Source organism: Agelaius phoeniceus, chromosome 2 (assembly GCF_051311805.1).
Source record: "Agelaius phoeniceus isolate bAgePho1 chromosome 2, bAgePho1.hap1, whole genome shotgun sequence".
NCBI lineage: Eukaryota > Metazoa > Chordata > Aves > Passeriformes > Icteridae > Agelaius > Agelaius phoeniceus.
This window is the reverse complement of record NC_135266.1, coordinates 70,879,429-70,902,442: the sequence shown is the minus strand read 5'-3', so window position 1 is coordinate 70,902,442 and position 23,014 is coordinate 70,879,429. Positions and strand designations below refer to the sequence as shown.

Below are 23,014 nucleotides of genomic sequence, written 5' to 3'. Positions count from 1 at the left end.
CAGTCACCGCCCCGCGCCTGCTTCCCCCGCCCTGTTTAGGTACGCGGGGACCCTGCCCGCTAGGGAGCCCTCCGCCCCCCTCTCCTTTTGGCGGGGGCGCGACCACCGGTGCCGCAGGTGCCCCGCGGGGTGTGGCGAGGCCCGGCTCGCACCGCCCCGGCTCCTCCCGCCGGGGTCCTCGCCGGCCCCTACGCCCGCCCCGCTGCCCCGCCCCGCCCGGCCGACAGCGGATGATGGCGCCGGCCTGCCCCTGAGGAGCCGCAGCGGGGTACGGTGGGGCAGCCATGGAGGAGGACCCGGAGCTGGAGAGGTGAGGGATGAGCGACAGCGGGGGGAGCGGTCCCGAGAGCGAGCGGCCTCTGCGGGGCTGCTGCGCTGCTCAGGCCCGGGCAGCGCCTCCCGCGCCGCGAGGCCCGGGCAGCGCCGGGCTGGGGCTCCTCCGGCCCGACCGCGCCGCAGAGCGGGCCCCGAGCTCCGCCGGCTTCTCCCCGCTGTCCCCAGCCAGCCCCTGCTGTGCGTGTGCGGTCACGGTGCGCGGCCTGGAGCTGCTTCTGCCGTGTCTTCCGAACTGAACTTCGGCTGCGTGCTGATGTCGCTTAGAATCAAGATTGGAGGGTCTTGGGTGGTGCACTCCTTATTACAATTTGATCTTGTTGTGTACTTGGTAAAATAAATTATAAAAGTCCCAGAACACCTCATGTTGTTAGGAATTTCATTTTTCAGTGCTGGATATGTGCCCGTTGACCAGTTGGTAGAATTGTATTTTTGTATCAAAAAATACAAAATGCTTGGCAGTTATTTTGTCAAAAAATAAAATTGTTTTCTGCTTGGCATTTCGCTGGGACCAGTGGATTCGTCTTGCTGCATGTTTTGAGTTGCCGTGCTCCCAAGCAAACACTGAGGAATAAAACATTGATTTCTATATTTCGATACTCAAAGTAGGCCTCTCTTGCTTTTGTTTTAGGAATAGACTTTTGGTGTTTATCTCACAAATGTTTTGCAGAATAGTCCTATTTGTGTGATGGGATGTTTTTGTTTTTGGGGTTTTTTTGCAAGCTTATTTCTGGGTTGTTCACTTTCCTTATGTCTGTTTAAAACAACTGTTACAGTGAAGTGATGACCAGAGGCTTACTGAACTGTTCTCTCCTCATGGTTCTCTCCTTTAACTTTTAGGAAACCATATCTGGGAATGCTTACTGAAAATAACTTTTTTCTGTTTAAATCTAGCAGGTATTTGAAATGTGCCAAAAGCAATAGTACTGAGACAGTGGAAGGGCTAGAGAGCTTAATGCTTTCTAAGAGGCTTTTAATTCTTGCTGAGCTACTTCTGCTCTCAGATCATCAGTTTAATAATTAAAGCTTCTTTCTGTATATGCATGAATGTTATTTGTACTGGTGCCATTCCAAAGTTAAACCTTTTTCATTCATGGCGAGTTGAAACTATGCCGCTGTTCTTCCATGCTGACTTCTGGTTGCTGTTGCCATGCTGGGGACCTGGCGTTCTCTGGGCAGTTCAGGGCATAGCTGACCTCACCAGCTGTAGCTGACTCCTCCACAGTCACCTCCTGACTAATGCTCTTCTTCCCAGGAACTGCATTCCAAGTTTTACCCTTCTTCGAAGGCTCAGTCCAAGTTGGGAATTGCTACTCCTGTTCTGTGGCCCCGTGGTAGATAATGAGGATGAAGCTCAGTGTCACTTAACAAAGTGACACAGTAGGGTTTAGCTGTTTGCTGTCACCAGTCCGTGTCACTGTGCACCTCAGAGGGTGTTTAGTTGGCCCCAAACACATTACAGCTACAATGTAGTGCACTTGACAATTAGCTCTTCCTGTCCTGGATCCACCTATCATTAGTTACTTTTTCATACCTTAAATTTTCATACCAGCTCAATTTGGTAGTAGCACCCTGAATTGAGCTTGTGCTCTGTGCATTTAGAGGGTGTGCTTTGGCATTACTCACTCCAAGTAATGCTTCCCTGTGCAGTCTTCAGTACAGAGCCCTTCCAGTCTAACACAGACCTTTCTTTGTCCTTTGGGTTGCAGACATTATGCCTTAGATTCATATTCAATAACTTACTGATCATATTCTCCTGTGAGTAGTGTAGCAATGGTAGTTTAGGCTTATAAATTTTAAGGGTTTTATAATATGAGTTTATAATATGGGTTAACACACAAATAATAGCGTTTCTGTTCTGTAGCCACAGTGTTAACTACTTTAGGTGGATTTTTAGCATTTAAAAATGGGTTTATGTGGAATATTTTTAGTAGTCTGTCTCTGAATTCAGGCTTGTCTTGCAATGCACAGGTCTTAAATAAAAACTTAAGGTTTTTATACATGTGGTTTTTATTTAATTTACCATGAGGGAAAAAGAAGTGTAGTATTTTTGTGCACTTTCAGGTCAGAAATTAATTTTGTGTCCCAGTATTCCAAAAAGTGATCTGTTAAGTCAGTTGCCCTATATTTTTGTTACTATCTAGGGAGAAGTCTCTTCATCTAGCTTCTTTTATTTTATCCTTACTGCCAGATTGCCTGATATTATTTTTCAATTTTACTGTGTCTGACTCTCACTTGATCTTGCTTTTGATGTTTTCCTCACTTTAATATGAAGTGAGGTTTTCCTAGAAGCTGAATACTAACTTTTAAGTTTCCGTGTGAGTGTTGCATTCTGTGGCTTTTAAAACTCTAAAAGCTGTAAATACCACAGATGTGTAAAACAGTAATATTTGCTACATTCTACTGAACTACTTCTTCTGCTCCATCTTACCCAATAACCTTTGATGGAAGTATGAACTGAGATTTTCGCCTGTGAACTTGCTGGTACATCAGTGAAGACCCCGAGCCTTAAGGTTCCATGTGATTCTTAAGAAAATTCTAAATTATGTTAACATATGATTAATGGTATTTGAAGTTATGAGACAAGAAGGAGGTGGAAGAAGTTGTGAATTAGCTAATAGGAGCTGTTCAGTTTGTTTCCTCTGCAAGCACCTGTAAGTGACTTTCCCAGTGTATTTCAACTAAATATACACTCAGATATTATGGAGATCACCATTTTCATTCCTATCTAAAAAATGAAATATTTCTTCCCCCTCTGCTTCCTAAAATATTGTCATTGTGGTTTGGTGTGTTTGAAGCACAGAAGATGCATCATTTCTCTTCAAATACAGAGGAAGTGGCTTTGTTATACTCTGTGTCCATATCCTTCCATAATCCATTCTGTCTTTCAATAGCTAAAAATATTTCACAGCCTTGGATATCATACTTTATTAGAAGTACCTGCCAAGCTTATTTAGAGCATCATTTACTTGGGATTGTTTCCTAAGGAGATGCTGCTCTGAATCACAAAGAATGCTATAATTCTGTAACAAGAGGCCTGTAGTTGAGTTGAGAATCAATAATCTAATATTTTGCTGCATGGGCACCCCAGCTACACTTTTTAACAAGCAAGCTTTGTGCCTTGGAGAAAATTAATGGTTCTTAATATTGATTTTTACAGTTAAAGTCAAGTGTCAGGATTCAGTATTCCTTACCCCTGGTGAAAAAAAAAAAAAAAAAGTGGTCTGCAAGCTAAGATTGATGTTTGAAATGGAGTGCTACGTTCACTACTCAGGCTGATGAGAGTATCAGCACAGAAATGTGCTGCAAATAGCACTCACAAGACTTGGCAAGTAGAATACTTAAATAGGTACAAAACCTGATCAGCAAAGAATTAGAGCATTCACATCCCCAATGTGGGATGTCTTTGACTTTGAGCAAATGTCAGGAAGCTTGTGGCATATTGTGCTTCTTTTCATTCTTCCTCTTGTAGTTGTGCCCTAGGTTTTATTCCTGACTTTCATTTTCATCAGTTTTCTTAGTAAGGGTGAGCAGATAGGACCAGCTCATGAGATTTAATTTTAAATAATACCGTCAGTGTCTTCAGTCACTAGTTTGCGATGTGGGATGTGTAGGGGAGAAACCAAAGACAGGGAAAGCAGGACGTTCTAGTGATGTGGGGAGAAGTGAGAGTGGGAAAATAAAGGAACAAGGGAATAAAAAGTTCTGGTCATGTGTGTATAGGCTGCTGGTTGGTCCTCTTGTCTGGCCATGCCCCGTGCCTAATCATTGCAGTCTGTCCTGTCTTCCTGTTAAATTCCTTTCTAACTCTGTCTTGGGTGAAGGACTGTTTGAGGGGAGAGGGTGTACATCCTAGTGCTAGCAGCTACAGTCAGACTGTGGGTTGGAGAGACCATATGTCCATGATGCCAGCTACTGGAACATGTGAAGGTTTGGATGCCAGCAGCTGGGCTTGGGCCTGGGCTGGAGGCCTGGGTGCTGGCAACTGGGGACATTTCATGGAGTGAGTAAACCAAGTGTTAGCCCCTGAAATGGGATTGGGGAGCGTGTGTTTATCTGTGCTGTAGTACTGGAGCAAGTATGGGTGTATGAGGGACTGTGTGGCTGTTGGTGGAGATCAAGCTGGAATAGCTGGTAAGTGGATGAGTAAGGAGAGAGCTGGAGCATGAGCTTGCATCTCCAAGAGACAGGAGGAGCTAGCTGTTGGGACACCAGGGAGTCCTGCCCAGCTGCTGAAGAGACTGTAGGGTTAGGGGTGAGATGTGTATGTGTGCTGGTGTGTCTCTACAGGCAAGACTGAAGTGGGGTTGGGTACTGGGGACCAGGGTGTCCCAGTCAGCCCTGTGTGATGGTCTGTACGGGCAGTGCAGTTGGGCTGAAGATTTGGGGCCTCCCACATCCAGCTGGAGAGAGAAGCAGGATGAACCTGTCGGTCTGAGCAAACTGTGTGTCCATCTGTGATGGATGTGGCCAGCAGTGTGTACATCTGCTCCTGGGAGCTGGTTTTCAGCCTTGCTGCTGGTTGGACCTGCACATGGAGCTGTGGCTCTCTGGCCTCTCGGCTGTCAGATCCAGCATCATCTGTCTTCTCCTGACAGTCATCTGTAATCACAAACCATGGGTGGTCTCTGTAATAACATGGTGTTTTCATTGCCTATAACTATCAGACATACCTCTTTATTCCCAGTTATTCATTTTTTCAGTCTATCCATTTGACCTTTTGGAAAAAAATTATGAAGCTCTTCCCCTGAGTGAGGAATAGGAAATACTTCTCATTTTGCCTGACTAGGAATTATTCTATTATTTGGACACATGCATTTACGGTGCTGGTTATTAAGATATATGCAATGGGAGCTTTGCCTGTAACCTTGGAATACAGAGAGAGGAAAAACTCTAATCCCTCAGAAATGTAAATAGGTCTTGTACCATACTCTTGAAGATAAAAATATCACTGCTTGTACCTTCATGTTACTGCAATTCTGCAACTTGATTGCCCAAAAATAGTTATCACAGCAAGTTTTAAGTGGTGCTTGCTATAAAACATGTCAGAATGATAACAGAGTTCTTTAAATGTGCCCCTGTCCCTAATTTTCTCTCCTATCAGTCTCCCAGTGTTTGGATGGTTCTCATGTGAAAGTTACATGCTGCATTCCCTTTGCTCATGCTGCTGCCTTTAGAATTGAAGCTGGCAGCCATGGAACTGTTTGTATTGTAACCAAGCTGTAAAAATGAAGAGAGTGAGGAATGTGGAGTCCCACGAGGCCTATAAAAGCAAATTTTAAAAACTTGTTTGCGTAGCTTTTGGCTTACTTGTGTAGAGGATATAAGTTCAGTGAGTGGAAACATTATTTCAGAGAGGACATGGGCATTGCATTTCATTTGTCTGTGCAAGCTGAAAGGGCTTTGTAAAGCTGCAGTGAATAAGGGCAATGTTGAAAGAACAGTATTAGGAAACAAAGGTTGATAATGAAGGTGTGGAACTAGAAGGCTGCTAAGGTGGATGCCAAGTCAGTCTGAGCTTTGATAGAACAAAAAAAAGTCTCAAATACTTAAAGGCATGTAATTCCTGCCTAAGTTAATAGAATTGGTCTCACCATATAAATTTTTTATGATGTTTTCCCTAAAACTGAATCATAGCTGTTTAAAATACCTATGTGTGGGCTTTATTAGTGCTTAGTAGCTCAGATTATTTGGTTTCTCATTTCAATTAGAGATTGTTACAGATTTTATAGTACAATAATAATGACAGGCTTTTAATCTTTCAGTCAGGTTTCTTAAAAAGAGAATCACCAAGTTCAGTAACTGGTAATTAAAAGTCAGACACTTTCTTCCCCTCCTTCCTCACCTTTGTCTGACATTGCTGTTTGAAGGCTCAGGACAAGCTTCTATAAAAGCCTTGTGTTCCTACCATGATCGCTGTAACCTAGCTCAGGATGCTCAGATAGCAAATTCTGGGTCTGGAGAAAAAACAAAATTTGCTGTAATTTCATGAAGACCTGTGTATGCAACATCTCTCATATTCCAGTGCTACAGCCGGTGTTTTGCACCCATATTTTGGTGTTCTTGCAAGCAGCCATCCCACACCCGTTGCTTCTCTTACCTGGGAAGGCACCAGTAGCTGGTGAGGTTGCTGATGCTGAACTTGGCTTTTTGGAGAAGGTGTCTCCAACAGAATGGCTTACCTGAGAGATGCTCCTTTTCCATGAGTGCCTGTGGTATGATAGGACCCAGTTTGTCCTCACAGGCAGAAGTATGCTTAAAAGTGATCTGAAGTACCCCAAGCCCTGTTTTTCATTGAGTGTTACAGTTTTTGTATTTGCAACACCTTTAGTTGGTTTTAATATTTCAGAATGTTTCTTTTAATCTTGGTGCATAGGAATTCGAAATTATCTTAAAAGTCAAGGTGATTTTGGTAGCTTCTTTATTGCTTAATTCACTACAGTGAATAAAGCTATCTGTTTTATTTGCTTAAGTGCATAAAGTGGCAAGTTCTTGTGTTCCACAAGTGGTGACCTTTTCATTTTTCTCTTACTTAGGAAGGCTGTGGAAGAGTTACTTAAAGAGGCAAAACGTGGGAGAACCAGAGCTGAAACAATGGGAGCTATGGGTTGGTAAGTTGTGCCAGGAGGAGATGAATTCTGATGCCAAAAAATAAATCTTGTCTTTAATGTGTGACAGAAGTCTCTACCTTTTTATGTGTTTCATGTTTAAATAATTTGTCCTCATCTACATATTTGGGCAAAAATTCCAATCTAAATAAGAAAGAAGTTCAGGTAAATTCTGTCTGTGGGAAATTGTTTGTCAGAATGTGTTGAAGACAAAGCAATTGGAAAATTTGGAATATGTTCTTATAGTAGATGAATTGCAAAGTTTGGGTTGGAATCTCACAAGTCTTTGTGCATGTACTTACTCTGTTTTAAGTGAAAAGAATTCATAACCTAATAAAGAAAACTAAAGCCTTATATTAATAAAACAATAAACTATAATTTACTAGACAATTAATATGTAAATTGTAGTCAAAAATGAACTCAATGAACTCAAAAGTATAATACAGTTTTGGAAGAGGGTTACTTTGTATTACTAAAAAAACCTAAAACCCAGGGGCTAATTTGTATGGTAACTGGGAAAAATCACAGTATTTAAATCTTAAATGAAATACAACATTAATTCTTCAATGCAGTATTCCAGATTTTACAGCTAGATTGACACAGAATGTAATGCATGTAATTGTAGTTAGAGAAGTAATAAGATGTTGAGGAGGGTCATTCATCATAAAATAATGCATATTACTTTAATAAGAACCATTGGATCTAGGGACGTTCACATAAGCAGTGCACCAGTTGAGTGCACTAAATGCACTTGTAGATAAGGTTTGTGTTCCTCCATCAACAGTACAAAGAGATAAGCCTGCACTGTTCATTAAGGTCTCAGCTCAGTTGTCTGTTTGTTTTAATAGCTCTGAAGAGATTGATATAGTGTCTTGCTGAAAAAAAAAACCAGTTACTCCTTTATGTTTTCAGACAGATTTGGGATTTTCTGTATGTTTTACTCAGTATTTCTTCTAGGGATGCAGTTTATACCTTTTCTGTTAAAATAGCTTAATTGGTTTAATCCCCCAGAGTGGCTGTAGCTGTACTGATCCACCGTGCTTTGACCCTGTCAGCCTAGCCATGTGGCCAGGTAACCCAGTGCACACAGTTAGCACCATGAAGTGATGTATGCATCCAGTTAACTCTGAATTTGCAAGTTGATTCCAGATATGGAAACTAAAGATTTCTGCAGGGAGATACTCAGGTGCCCCTGTACAATTTTGCTGCCACTTGCGCAGTCTGGAATACCTGCCAGGAGAGTGTATGGGCATCTGCTCCTGAATGTGGCTCCTTCTTATTCCTTGTTTGTAAGAGGATAGTGGTCCTGTTCAGCTGGCTGTGATGATCAGCTCAGAATGCAGTTTGCTAAAATCTGATGTCCAAGGCCTGCCAGGGAATGGGATAGGCAAGGGTGACCTGTTGTTCAGAGCAGGTTCAGATTAATGGTGTCTGGCTAGGTCAGGGTTCTGCTAAAGTTGTAGGAGGAAAGGACTGTCAAGACAGCTTCAGGCAGAAGAAGACTCTTGACATAGGGATTGGCATGGTGATACCCTGAACTGAGGCTGTTGAAGTACTTTCCACTGCAGAGGTACATGTGAGCAGCTGTACTGGGTCAAACCAAGGATCCATCCCTGCAGTGCCCTGTGTCCATCAGGGGCCCATACCCAGTGCCTAGGAAATGATTTGGTGAATATCTTCGTTTCTGAATATGCTCAGTAGTACCTTCTTCAAGGTACTTCTTCTGCATCTCAAGAGATCATATTCTTAGAGATGATTTCTTTGTATGTAATGCATCTTCAGGGATTTTTATCTCACTGAATCTGTCCTTAGAGAGACTGGTAGTAATCCCTTTTGTGACAAATCTACTGCTGTAGGGTTTGGCATAAGCTAGTGTGTGGCTGTAAGGAAAGTATAAAGCCCCTCTAAGGCAATAAGTCTTTGCTGTCCAGTTCTGCAGGCACAACAGACAGAACAGAAGCTGCCACTGCTTCACCTCTTCAATATTTTTTATGCCCTGTTATGCAGTTCTGGTGCTTCTGAACTGGCCCAACAGCTAGGTATTGCATAAACATATGGGAGATATAATGGGTAAGATATTTGGAAGAAAAGTTAACTATGCTCAGTTGAATATCACACTCCAGCAAAATACTGTCAAGTGTTACTGATCCTGAAGGACTTCAGAGATTATACCCAGGACTGACATGTAACCTTGCAAAGTGTAAACTACTGAGAAGAAAGTAACTTCTGCTCAGAGTTCTGGGAATGAAATGAGCAGAACAGTTAGTTCATGAAAATGTTACTAGTAGGCCAGATTGAGGAAATCATAACTGATGGAAGCAAAGACAAGGTCATCACCAACTTGTCTAAAAGCACAGTGCTAATAGGTGAAACACAAAACCTTCCTTCCTTGCCAAACTCAAAATGCTTACAGGTGTGTTTCATGAGGACTTCTGGGATTCCTCATCCCTTTGTCAGAGGAGTCCTGGAGAAGAGATGCACACACCCTGGAGACATCTAGTGTAAGGCCATCAGTCCTGCATTGGCACTGGAAAGTTGCAGCAGCTCAACCTATGAAGAAAAGATTTGTTCTGCCATCTGTGTTTGGGTAAGGAGAAGCAGAGGCTACTACTGCTTATACTTGACTGATTCCAGTTTATGTTGCTCTCCAGCAGCTGTTGAATACTGGGAAATACATTTCTGGAGTCAGTGGCATTTACAGAAGTTGGTCAAAGGGAGGTATGTGGAGAAGTGGCATTTCTGGGTGGGGTGACTATGTTGTGCATACCATTACAAAGGAGTAGTGTCTCCTGGTGAATATTGATGGCAGCAAAACCTTCAGCAAGCCAGCAAGCCTCTCAGCACTGTTTTGGGACTGCTCTCAGGTTCAAGCCATTGCTCTGTTACTGTCTAGAGTGATTAGTTCTCCATAGCTCAGGTACGCTGTTTGAAAAAGTTGCCCAAGAATCCCTCCCTAACCTTTTGCTGTCTCATCATTTGAGACAGGTGATGGTTGCTGGAGCCTAAAATACAAGTATCCAAACCAGCTTAGCTGACAGGTACAAAAAAATGCACAAAGCCATCAACCTGCAGCCCAGTCTCTCGTACAAAGACTGAGCCTTGAAATACAGGGCAGTATCATTAGTATTTCTTCTAGCTTGAGAATGTGTTGCTGGTTTTACATTGTCTTACAAGTTTAATGTGGATGACAGCGGCAGGTGCTGTGACCTTAGAGGCTAATGGAAGAAAGGCTTGTCCCTGTTTGGCACAAGTAGCCAGCAGGGAGGTTGGCAGTGATATTGGCCAAGAGTTTGTTCGGGAAGGGAAATTATTTGAGGCTCTCTGGACATGGAGCAACTGTGAGTATTGCTGGAGGGCTGCATGATCTCTTAGTTGGTTAAGAATCTCAGCTCACTGGCCTCCATACTCTCAGGACTGCTCAGATAGGCAGTATGTAGGTCCATGGTGAATGAATCCAAGAAATGCTGGATGTTCTTATTTGTAGATTTCCTTCAGCAATGCGGTATTTCTAGTTCCTGCAGTGTTCCTTTTGTACGTACTCTGTGGCTGTGGTGATTCTTGTTGGGGAGCAGGGGGTCTCCTGGATCCTTATGATAACACATGATGTAGATCCTGCTGCTAATGTGTCTGGCTCAAGCATTAGTACAGCTAATAACAAAGAAGGAAATGTGTGAGAGAAGGGTAAGGAAGAACCCTCTTCTGAAGGTGTCTTAATCCTGGAAATGTTAATCAGAACAGAGCAGAATCTGTGGTTGAATCCTAGTGATGATGCTGTGATGCTGGAACTTCTGAGATGAGAAAAGACAGCAGAGCAGTTGTCTGGAAGCTAACATTTGAAGGATCAGTTGGATCCAGGGTGAGGAGTTTTGGACAAATAATCTAAGAACATTTGAAATGCTTAGATAAATTTGTTTCATCAGAGGCTATTGGACATAGATGAAATAGGGTATTTGGGAGTTTCCATTGTTTCTAGTTAAAATAAAGCCAAACATTCAGCTTCTTTGAAGTGTTTCTCTTGGTTCTATGTACATAATTCATGACTTTCTTTATAGCAGTGAAGTTAGGTCCCATTTTAAGCAGTTGTTCTGCTTTAACTAAGAAAGGCAGTTAAAATGCCACAAAAGTTACTGTGTGAAAAAATTTCTAGATGCCTTATTTTCCAATGTATAGGTCTGATCTTCGAAGATGCTGATAACATGAGCCAAAGCTAAATTGAATGTAGCTTCTCATCTTATTTGAAAAGCTTATGTAAAGTAAGAACTGGAAAGCATTATATTTTTGGATGGTTTGTTCAGCTCTGCATTGTAAGAGCAGATAAAATTACAATTAAAAAAATTTGGAAGCATTACATTATTTTAAAGTCTATTTTTTGCAAAGCAATCCTAAAATTGCTTTCATTCCTGTAGATAGCTTTCTGTTCAATACCAAATCTGTTAGAAGTACAGCAGAATACAAAATGATGATGCTACTGAAACTGTGAAGTGCTGTGTTGCATCTTGTCTTTGAATGGGTTTTGTGTGCAGGAACACTGCAATAGATTCCCCTCAGCTTTCATTTGAATATGAGGAGGAGGAGGAGAAACAGGGTACAGATAGAGATTGAAAAAAATACGTTTAAATCTTGTAATCAGGGCACATCCTAACTCAAGCTGTCACTGGAACAGATTGCCCAGAGAAGCTCTGGATGCCTCATCTCTGGAAGTGTTTAAGACCAGGTTGGATGGACCTCTGAGCAACCTGGTCTAGTGAAAGGGGTTGGAGCTTGATAATCTTTAAGGTCCCTTCCAAACCAGATTCTATGATCCTACAAAGTCCTGCCAGCTGTACCTGGCTGCCAAGACCATATTTCAAAACTTTCAGTATCCTCTGAGGCATCCTCTTTTGTAAGGTCCCCCATAACAGGGTAACAACATAGATTACTTGGTTTGGCAAAACAACCTCTAGCTGTTTCCCCTCCCCCTTCAGTCACTCTTCTATTGAAATACTATATTTTCCATGGCAGTTTGGATATGGTAGCAATGAACTTGTCAGTTCATCCATAGTGAACTTTTTTTCTTGGAAAGATGGTCTTTACTCTGTGTGATTAGGCTGACTGTGCCAATCCTGTTTGGTGTGTCCAGTTACTCAGCAGAGACAAGACTGGCACATGGCATTGTGCTCATGTGTCTTAAAGGGTGTCAGCATGTTTTTACTGTTAAGAACTTGTATAGTATATTTCTGTGCTGAACTGCACTGCTGCACTGGATGACAGCACTGGTTGGAAATTCTGTGTTACTGCACAGAAGTGGACTTAAAGGGTCAAAAATAGGGTTAATATTTGACCTACATTAACAATGAAAGATTTAATTTTTTCTCAAAAGGCAATATCATTGCCTTTTGAGAAAAATGCATTGTGTTGCATTGCAATGTGTTGCATTGTCTTGGTTATTACATAGTGGAGAGATTTTGAGTGGTGTGAGATTTATTTGTGGAGGGAGGCAAGATTCTGTCTGAGAGAATAGCTTGGTCTAGATTTTGGAGCATGCCGAGCAAAAAGTGAACCTCACAATGGGTGAAGACTGCTACAGAACTGGAGTGTGATCGACAGGAAGGCTCTAGCACTGCAATTTGTGTCCTTGTCTCACACATGCCTGCAGCCCTGCTTGGGGCATATTTCACTTCAGAACTTTAATGTTCTTTTAACTTGTTTGGTTTTTGCTGGTTGGTTGGTTTGTTTGTTTAAAAGCAAAGCTTCTCAAATCAGTTCTGTGGCACTGTTTGCTGGTCACAGCAGTATTGTGTTCCACCATGCCCAGGCTGAGATTGCCTCCCAGCCCTTCAGAACTCACCTGAGGGCAAACCTGTTTGCGAATTGAGCACTGCAGGATCAGGCCCTACAGCAAACCCAAGCATGGTCTTCAGAGATGGAAATTTCCTCACCATTAGAGATGATCTCAAAGATATCAAAGTTAACTTTTAACCTTCAGAATTCCATATATACCATGGCTATTTGTGAACATGTCTGTGTGTGTGTGTGTGTGTGTGTGTGTAATATAGCACACACCATACATCTTGTTTGCTTTAAGATTTAAAGGCAGCATTTGCTTTGTTGAAGTCTGAAGTCAATAAAACTAAGAACTAATGCTTTTCTTCAGTGCCATGACTTACTGCTGCTCCATGAAAGCCTGGTGGCTCACTTTAATCACAGTATGATGGTAAACTAATGGCATCTCTTAGCTGACTCTCAAGTCCTGCATTTCTCATCAATTTTCATTCTTAGTATAGCTCAGGCAGCACTCTTAGTGTCAAAAAGAAATAAATGCTTCAGCCAGATGGATTTATTTAGGGCAAATTGACTGTCTCATTCTAGCACTATATATTAGTGCTTAAATCAGTGCATTAGCTCTTAAGAAAAAGCAAGAGGAAGAACAAATGTGAAATAGATTTTGCCTGGATGCAGCCTAGAGAAGGCTGCCCTCCTTGGTAGGAAATGTTGAGGTACAATAGTTTAATGCCCTCATAATACATAGAAAGGACTTGAATGTTGGCTGGTTTCTGTTATGTCTTGAGTGTAACCTGTGCCATGACTTGTTCAGCACCATGTTCATCATTTGGTGTAGATTCAAATAGAAACCCTGTTCTACTGACATTTATTTACCTAATTTACAAAAGAGATATACTAGATTAAAGATCTTATTTATTTAATACCAGGATTTGAGAAAAACAGTGTAGATTTATATGAAGAAAGTTTAGGAAATTCTAAAATTCTATGCAGTAGAATTTTCTATCAGAAAATGCCTAGTTGAAATAAAACAGCGTGGCTGTATACTTCTAAAATTGCTCTCGTAAGTTCTTGAAGGATTTAGCAAAAGAACAATTATCAGGAACACTAAGTATGTAGACCTGAAGCAGAGCACCATGGTAAATTCCACGTTAAGTCATGAAGTATGCTAAATGATCATACGTGATCTTTGTTGTAGTTTGCTTGTTGTTCTGATAGTTCTGATGGTTTAGAGGTGTCAAAGATTTTTGAGTAGTTAGGGTATCATTTCTACACTTACACAAATATTCAAGTAGAATAGATGATCTTATCATTGTGGTGTTAGGATTCCATGACTCTGTGGCTGATTCAGTAAGTTGCTGTGATCTCTAACAGCTCTGATTTTTTAAAAGGAATCCTGTAACTTGTCTCAAAACTGTAAAGACAAACACCACAGTCAGTCCAACTATAAACAAAGTCTTCAGAGTGATTTCTGCTTTCTGTAGGAACATATTCAAATTTTTTTCCTTATTCCATTCTTTAAGAGATGATGAATTGGGAATAAGTAGAGTATAATTGATACCAACAAGATAAATGACATTTACAATACTTGTTTCCTAAAACTAGCTGATAAATTATGTGCAAAAGTGTTAAGCTGCGAGAGGAGAAAGTAAAAAAGAAGCAGAAAATAGTTGAACAAGTATCTTTACTGTTTAAGAAAAAGAAATAAAGCACTTTGGTGGTTGCTAAGTATAAGTTTAAATTGTTATGTCTCATGTATATGTTTATGGTACAGCTATTTGGGTTCTTCATGCATGTGTATCTTACTTTCTGAATATTGCAGTTCACTAGATAATGCTGACTTTAGAAGATCATGATCTCTGTAAGCCATTCTGATTTGACTTAGAGTATGTTACTAAATGTTTGATTTCTGAATTCCTAAGTTAGGAACCATCAACCTTAAAATACATTGACATCCTTTGCTTCCCCCCTACACACACTACCTTGAGAAAATCGTGTGGATTTTGAAGTAAAACTATTTTCTTCCCATGAAGAGTAAGACAAAAGAATGGTGATGATCTGGAACTTATTTTTCTGTACTGAGAGTTTACACTAGGTGGCATGCAAGGAAAGCCAAAATCACAAACCTGTCTTAAAATCACTGAAGTTAAAATCGCAGACTTGTTTTGGGATGTTTTTACCTTCTCTTTTGATCACTTTTACATGTCTTTACAGGTTGAAATGTCCTCTTGCTGGTACAAATAAAAGATTTCTTATTAATACCATCAAAAACACGTTGCCATCTCAAAAAGAGCAAGACCAAGAGCGAGAGCAAAAGGAAGATGATAAGGAGTCTGAGCCAAACAAAAGCAGGAAAGAAGAAAAACCAAAGAAACGCAGAATCCACCCGTATACACCCAGCTTTCAGTCCAGAAGGAGGGTCAGCTACTCTCCTCCAAGGCACCAAAGCAGGAACCAGCACACCAAGGATAAACATGAAAAGCGATCAAGCAAGCGATGAGGAGAGGAGAGTGACAAGTACTTGTTGTTACAAGTCAGGAATGTCATTGACTATAGGAAAGCAGAGGTGTCTCAGTTTTTCAAGAAGAGTTGATGTTCAAACTTGAGTTTTGAACCAAGTTGCCTGTGTGAGAAGTAACCTTGAGGTAGCTTTAGAAACTTTTCTTTGGGACCTTTAAGAGAAAAGCAAAGTACAACATAAAACTTTCAGTTGTTTTAGAACAGACATTCCCTTTATTCCTCTCTCCCCTTCTGACTAAGCCTAGGGTCTTGGTGATGGAGTGTGATACATATGTCACTGTCTAATACAAATCATTTAGTCATGTCACCCTTTTGGAAATAAATTTAAATCAAGCAGAATTCTATTTATTGTGTGAAGTTTGCAGAACTTCTTTGCTGCTAACCAATAAAGAAGTTTTGCTTATTTGGGTTAGAATCTAGAAGAAGGGAAAGCTGGTCAGTGCCTGGCCAAGCATATGCATTTTGTATAGAATATAAGAGATTGCTGTCTTTAATATAAAAAGAACAAATTAAAATTGGGCAATGCTGGTTTTGCTTTCCAGGAGAGACTGCTGGGAAATACTGATTTTGCTTGTTAATGTATATTCACAAATCTATCATAGATAACAATAAACATTACCCCTAAAAAGCTGCAACTGCAATAATTGTCTCTGTTTAGACTTCCCTCTGTAAGGAAGTAGTTGGAACAGTCTGTTGTCATGGTGCTTTCAAAACAAACCCTGAAGACAAAATTTTCATCTTTTCTGTCTACTGCTAGAAAGTTTCCAAGTAAATATGTAATACTAGAAATACAGAGGTGATGCTTAAACTGTCAAATGCTCACTTTCCAAGCCTATGTGACAATTCTGTAGTGGTACAGTTCTTAAACGTGTGACCATGAGCACAAATGATACCCATTGGCATCTTCTATGTCTCACTTCTGCTTGTGTTACATTAACAAACTTCTACGTGAAATATTTTGTATTTTACTGTTCTCAGAAGTAATTGTTTTCAACATAGGTTTGTTTTGGAGTGTGTTGACAATAAAATGGAGAACGTTCATTGAGAGTGCCCTGCGGAATTAATGCATTTAATGGGTTTCTTACCCGAGAAGCGCCTCTGTGCGGGACGGGGGCTCCGCGGCCCGTCCGCGGTGAGTCAGGGCAAGAGCGCCACCTATAGGCGAGTGCGCGCCTCGCCGCGGCACCGGCCTGCCTCTCCAGGGCTCCCGAGGGACAAAGCGGGGGCTGCTCTGCTGGATTCTGCTGCATGAACTGGGAATTGCTCTTCTGAGTCGCGGGAAGGTAGAAACACTGGCGCTGAGCCCGCTGGAGACTGGCACGGTCAGCATATCCAATGAAGTGGGCTACTTCGACATTTCCCCAGGGGAGTTATGTACAGGTCCTCTATTTCCCTGCAAGACCCACGGCACTAAATTAGAACTCTTGGCCTTTCACAAAATTTACAGTTATTTAAGTGGGATCAATGAAAAGGTAGTATCTTTGGAGAATACAAGGACTGTCTTCAGTGTAAATAAGCAGATGGTTGCAGTCCTTATTTTGCTGAGTACAATCACTCTTGTGCACTCCTTAATAATCCATTTTGGAAGGACAGCAGCTATAACACTGGCTGAGTTCTGCTGCAGTGACACTGCTGGATGGATGTGACTTTGAAGCAGAGAATTCATCTCACCATTGGTCAGAATTTGGACTGGAGATATTCCACAGAACAAATTTTTGTGAATTCTTGCTGGTCTGGCTTGTGCTGGTATATACTGTCCTGAGAGATTTCAACTCTCAGGCCTTCAAACACCACTTTGGGATAAGGGCTGTTGTTGACGCTGTATTAATTTATGCCAGGCTTTCAGGTAAGGAAACTGATTAAAGCGTGCTCTCAAAATTAGTCTGGATTGCTGATAATGCTTGGATACTGCTCAGCTAAAGGATCTGACATGACCTGCACTGATAACTGGAGAAAGCTTTTCATCAGTGGTGGTGGTGGTAGGCTCAGATTAAATTCCACATTTTTCTGACTTACAGAATACACACAAATTATTCATCTTGCATTGGTTAATTCCATCTTTTAATGCTTTTGTAAGTGTACTTAATAAAAACAAAATCCTCCACTGCTCATTAACTGTTCTTTAGGCAACTCTTTATAGAATCACGGAATGGGTAAACTTGGAAGGGAGCACAGTGATTTTTTAATAAGAATTTGGGTGCACAAAGCCAGTTTTGTATTTTGTCTGCAGTTGCTCATATTGTGCAGCCCCAGAATCAGGTTTATAAGGCTACCTAAGATAGGATTTAACCCTGAAATTTAAGAGTTGTACATGAGTTTTTCAAATGTGTTGCTAACTGCTGTGCACTTGTTACTTGTAAAAGTTCCTTGTCCTTAAATAAATATGTAAATAAATAGTATGTTCTTGGTCTCAGCTTCCCTAGTTACTCCCATGGGAAGGGAGGGCACCTTACCTTAGTGTTGCTGTAGCAGTACTTCACAGGTGTTCCTTGTTAATTGTGAGCTACCAGTGTTGTCTATGTTTTGTTTCAGTGCACCTTCTGTGGATAAAGTTTATTCAGGTGAGACTATTCTCTTGCCATAGCCAGAACAGTTTGTTCTTTAGACTTTATTATTATGTTAGATAGAAATCCTCCAAATGTTGATTCTCGTCAATCTGGTACTGAATGTAGATCACAAAACAATGTGAAAGAGGAGAAAACACTTTATGTAGCCTTCATGAAATGCTTTTGTTAGTTTTGACTGTCAGAGAGATAGTAACATGCAGTACTTGCATTCATTGTACAGCCTCCTCTCTTTTGTAAATCCAATTTGAATTATTTACAATGAATCTTGAACGTCCAAGAAAAGCCTGAGAGATTTCATGTATAACACAACTTAAGGGCAAAAACACAGCCTCTTTTTTAGACTGCATCACTCTAAACCAGAAGTTTCTTGAGGTGCAGTTGAAAGACTGTTCCTTAGTGATCATGAAATTTCTACAGAAAACTAGTTAACAAAGGAGATGTAAATGTTTGTAGATCAATGGAATAATGTAGCAGGAGGGGGTTGCTTTTCCTGCACAGAGCTGGTTTGGGTTCTTTTTTGTTGTGGCTGCAAGTTGATCACCAAGAAGCATGTTTCCTCTCCTGTCCTGTCGAAGCGCTCACTAATAATTATGTGCCTTTAGTTAATTAAGCTGGAACAACACAAAAGCAGACTTGTTTGGATAAGTAGCAAGAAAACATATCTGGATTGTGTTTGAAGAAGGATTTTAGTTATTTTACCAGTGGAGTCACTGATCCACCAAATCTTTATTCATGTGAGTGATCTTTGCACTTACAAATAATCCTGTTGTAGCTCACCATTTATGAATGAAACTCCTGTCTGCATTAATATACACTTTGCTTTAGTGACTGTCAATAGGAAATAATCAAGAGTAAATGTTAAAGAGCACATAGCTTCGATTAAAAGAAAGCCTTAATTTTTTTGCCTGCAGAAGGTGCTGCAGCAGCAATATGACCACTCATCTCAATATCAATTGTGTAACTACAACCAAAGTCTGGGTTTGGGAAACTTGAGTGGGCATTCTGCTCTGCTTGAGACTCTGTCTTCTGAATTTTCCAGCTTTTCCTGGTAAAGAATTGCCCGTGTCTCTTAAAGGACCACATGAGGGATGAAAGTTTGCCTAATGCTTGTCATTTAAAAATTCTCAAAGAAAAATGCCATCAAGCAACTAATCCATCAAGACAAGCAACAACTGACAGTTGCTGGTAATGAACTGTTTTTTAAGTCAAATAATAATAGTATTAAGAAAGGAGTATAACACATGAAGGAAAACCAAGGCCCTACATGAGCTGTTACCTTGTCTTGATTCTGTATATTATATTCAAATGGGGTTTTCTCTACCTGCCCTTGCTCCTCCAGGCAGTATGGTACTGCTGCATGGTCAGTACCTCTCTGAACCCCTCCATGCAGATCAGGCCCTTGCCGAGTCCCTGGAGAACAGAATATGCTTTGTCTGGAACAGTTTGAGTGTTACCCCCTTCTTTCTCTCCTAGTGTCCATTTACTAAGCTGAGGGATACCCCACGGAGAGGAAGGTGAAGTTTCCCATGTTCTGGCTCTCCACCTCCCTCCCTGAGGACTCCAGCAAGATGCTGTGTGGGGCATGGCTACTGGAAAGACCTCTTTCATGGCAAGCACCTGAGTCAGTCTAGTTAAATAAATGTCTGTGAGAAAGCACAGGCTCCTAGGGAAGTGGCTGGTGCTGTGTCAATGAGTAAACCCACAGCTGGTGTGAATCAGGGAAGTTCTGCACATGTCCTGCCTGCATGTCCACATGTCCTGAAGTGCTGCAGACCTGCAGGTAGATGCACAGCTCCTTGCAGTGTCTGCCTGGCAAAAGGATTGAGGATCAGCCCCACTGTGGGGGAATCCCTGAGGGTGCCTCTGCATCTGCCTCATCAACAGGTCTCATTTAGACTCCGATCTCTGCAGGAAATTTCTTGTGACAAGAAAGGGACCAGGAAGGCACAGCTCTACCTTTCTGTAGCAGGAGTAAGCTCCCAGCAAAGAACTGAGTTAAACTAGCAATAAAAGTCAACTGGAATGAATTTTATCTAAACTTCATTTTTCTTTGCCCATTGAAAATATTTTCCCAGGCATCTATGCCCTTGGAAAGGAATGGTGAGCCCCCACCGCACTCCCATTACTTGAGATTCACCTCCAGCCGTTGCTGCTAACATTTTTTTTCCTTTTTTTTATCCTTTCTAGGTTGAGTTCTTTAATAATTTCGTTTCTCTTTCAGTCTAGGCTCAGCCTGGGAAAAACAAACCTGCTAGCCTGGCGAAAGCCAAACACACATGGCCCAATTACCAGCTTCCCCACTGTTCCTTTGGACTGGCTGGTATTCTCCCTGCCTTTGTGTTGCTGCCTGCTCCCTGCCTCCGAGCAGCTTCCTTTTACTCCGCTCCATGCAGCCAGGCAGAACAAGATCCAGCAGGTAAACTGAGGAAGGGCTATTGTCTGTCTGCCCCTCGCCTGTGGATCGCTGCAGTTTATCTGCCAGTAGAGCTTCCTGCAGACATACACCTCTGTGAAGAGCTGCTTTGCTGTGGAATTAGGGAAAACACCTTGTTCTTTGCATTTGGAATGCTTGTGTGCGTGTAGGGAAGCGTTGGTGTGTCTCAGCAGGCCAGGTATTGCAGGTGGGGTGCTGGACACAAGGTCACGTCACTGCAGCTCTGTGTGATGCTTGTCTGTCCTCCAGCTGGTGCCTGGGCTGGCACTTGTCCTGAATGCCCTGGGAAGAACCAGGAGGATGGATGGCATTGTGTTCACAGCCGTGCGCTCCCATAGCTCTCCTGGAGGAGGGAATGTGTGGGAGCAGCACGGTGAGGACGGGGCCTGGCTGCCGGGGGAAGGGTGGTGCCCACTGTTACCTGTTGGTACCATCTGGGAGGTGGGCAATGGCAGGCCCTAGGGGTAGGTGCTCCCCGTGGCAGGGTCTCAGCTCATGCCTCTGCCAAGCTTCCCTGCTGTGGATGTAGGGGTGTCCACTTGGAGGGGATATAGGAGAGCAAACTGTTCTCCAAATGTGTTGTGCCAACTGGGATCCCCAGGAGAGCTTTTGGGGTGACAAGGAGTGCCAGTCCATTTTCCATCTGTCAGGCTTGTCCCCCTGCCCCAGCTACCCAGTCTTGCTGTGATGTGAGCACCCCTGAAGCCCAGGCTGTCCCAGTGATGAGGACATGTGCTGAGGACCAGCTCTCTGCAGTGACATCAGTTCATCCTTCAGCCCCTGGAATGCCACCTCACATCTGCCTGGCTACAGCACCCTAAATGAGGCTGCCCCAGGCAAGCTGCCCCTGCTGAGCAGGGCACCCTCTGTGGTGGGGCTTTGGTGCACCCAAAGCTGTGCCAGGGCCACAAGCCTGGGATTAGGTGGGTTTCTCCTACTGACTCAGCCCAGTAGCGTAAGGGTGCAAGGTGCCAGCCATGCAGCTGGCTGCTGGTACCTGTCCTGGAGAGCAGGATGCTGCGGGAGCTACAGTGGATGCCCCAAGGCAGAGCACCCCAAATGCACAGCAGCCCCGAGGCTGCTCTATGAGTTAACAACCAAAAATCAACTTTCAAGGGTGAGAACTGACCAGAAACAAAATATCATCCCCATCTTTTTATTAGCACAACTAATTAAATAGACTTGCCCTACTCAGAGAGTTTATAGTTCATGAAGGATTTGTGTGTTTTGGGAGGGAGCCAGCAAGGGGAGCACTGGACAGAAGCTTAGAATTGTTAGAATGTATCTCCATCTCAGTGCTCAGTTTGTAAAACAAATTCTTCAGACAGGTGCTTGAATTCACAGGCTCTTCAGAGGGAATTTATCAGCCTTCAGGAATATACTGGCTAAGAAAAAAACGTATCACCATCAGCTGCAAGGAGGGAAAAGCTAATCATCTAAACTTTAAGGCGGGAGAGGTGCAGCTGTCAAAGCTATAAGGTAAATGAGCCTGAGCCTGAAATGGTTTTTGCAGCAGAACTCTGCTCCCTGTTAAATAGGGGAGATTGAACTATAGCACTATTCCACTATTCCCTGGTAATGCACCATTTTGGGGCTGACTGGGTGGTCTTAAGTCCATTGCCACAGTGGTTATATCGCTGATACCAATCAAGGCCCCGCAGCTGAGACCCTGAGTGACCTGCTTCAGCAGCTTTTTTCAAACCCCAATTCACTCATTTGTGTGGGATGCTTTTCTGCTACTTTATTTATGGGATTACATAAATGAGCCATTAAAAATGTAAATCTTCAGAACAGTTGAATAATACAGATTTAAACAATAAGCTCAGGGCGGTACAGTACAGAAACTTCCCCGAACCAGCAGTACTGCACCATCGTGGCTATGGCAACAATAGTGGGCTAAGGGAAAGAGAGAGCAAGGAGGAAAATAAAACGTCCCGGCATTGTTACAGTCACTGGCACCACAGAAAGATTAGGGATTTTTTTTTTTTCAGAGTATTAGAACAATAATGAAGATGTGTCATTATGCACCACAAAGGAGACCATGCCATCCCTCACATAGTGCAGGTGTCAAAACAATCGGACTGGCCACAGAATTGAGTTTAAGTGAAGTTTGTCGTACCTCACCACAAAGCATTTAACCCTTCCAGGGCCACAGCCAACTACAGCTGTGCCATGGCTAGCACAGGCTCTCTTCCTCTCTCCTGTGCCATTAGGCATCTGCTCTGTGCATCCTTTTCCATCAGCAGCAGCAATGGAGCTGTACACTTTGTACCTTGCTGAGGATGAATTGGCTGCAGGTTTTATTTGGCTTTCATTGTGCTTATATCATGTTAAAGTACTTGGTGAAGCAATAACACGGAGAAGAATTGTACTGAGGTTTAGTTAAATCCCTCAGCAAGCTTCTCTCTGCAAAGGATAAAAACATGGAAGTAGCTTCTAAGCTCTGCTAAGTTCAAAATATCTGAGCTACTATAGCAGTCTACTGATTTTCCCAGTTCAGAGGTGTATTTTAGCTGTTATATAACAATCTTAATGTGACAACTGTAGTGAGAAAGATGTGCACACCTTGCAAACAAACTCTGAGACACATCAGTGTTCTTCCTAGAACCAGATTACACCATGTGTTGTGCTATTTCATTAAGCTTTTCCTATCATTAACTTCTGGAATTGAGTAGGTATTTTATGTAGGTAAATTTGGGAGAGTAAATCTGGGAATTCATATAAAAGGCATATAACCTCTCTATTTCAGAGGTCACCACTCCCTGAAGTTTAGTATTTCTAACCTAAAGGCA

The 23,014-nt window shown here is 42.2% G+C and overlaps 1 protein-coding gene across 2 annotated transcripts; it reads left to right on the top strand.

Annotated features, from left to right (window-relative positions):
* The first annotated feature begins 128 nt into the window (after window positions 1-128).
* POLR1D (RNA polymerase I and III subunit D) lies at window positions 129-16,262 on the top strand. 2 transcript variants are annotated; one of them, XM_077173842.1, is made up of 3 exons: window positions 129-310; window positions 6,874-6,944; window positions 14,916-16,262. In XM_077173842.1, exons 2-3 carry the CDS (start codon window positions 6,928-6,930, stop codon window positions 15,199-15,201), a joined length of 303 nt encoding a protein of 100 aa, XP_077029957.1. In that variant the 5' UTR covers window positions 129-310; window positions 6,874-6,927; the 3' UTR covers window positions 15,202-16,262. The 2 variants fall into 2 exon arrangements, with proteins under 2 accessions (XP_077029957.1, XP_054483944.1); XM_054627969.2 differs by having other exon boundaries at window positions 153-310; window positions 6,870-6,944.
* The last annotated feature ends 6,752 nt before the right edge of the window (window positions 16,263-23,014 follow it).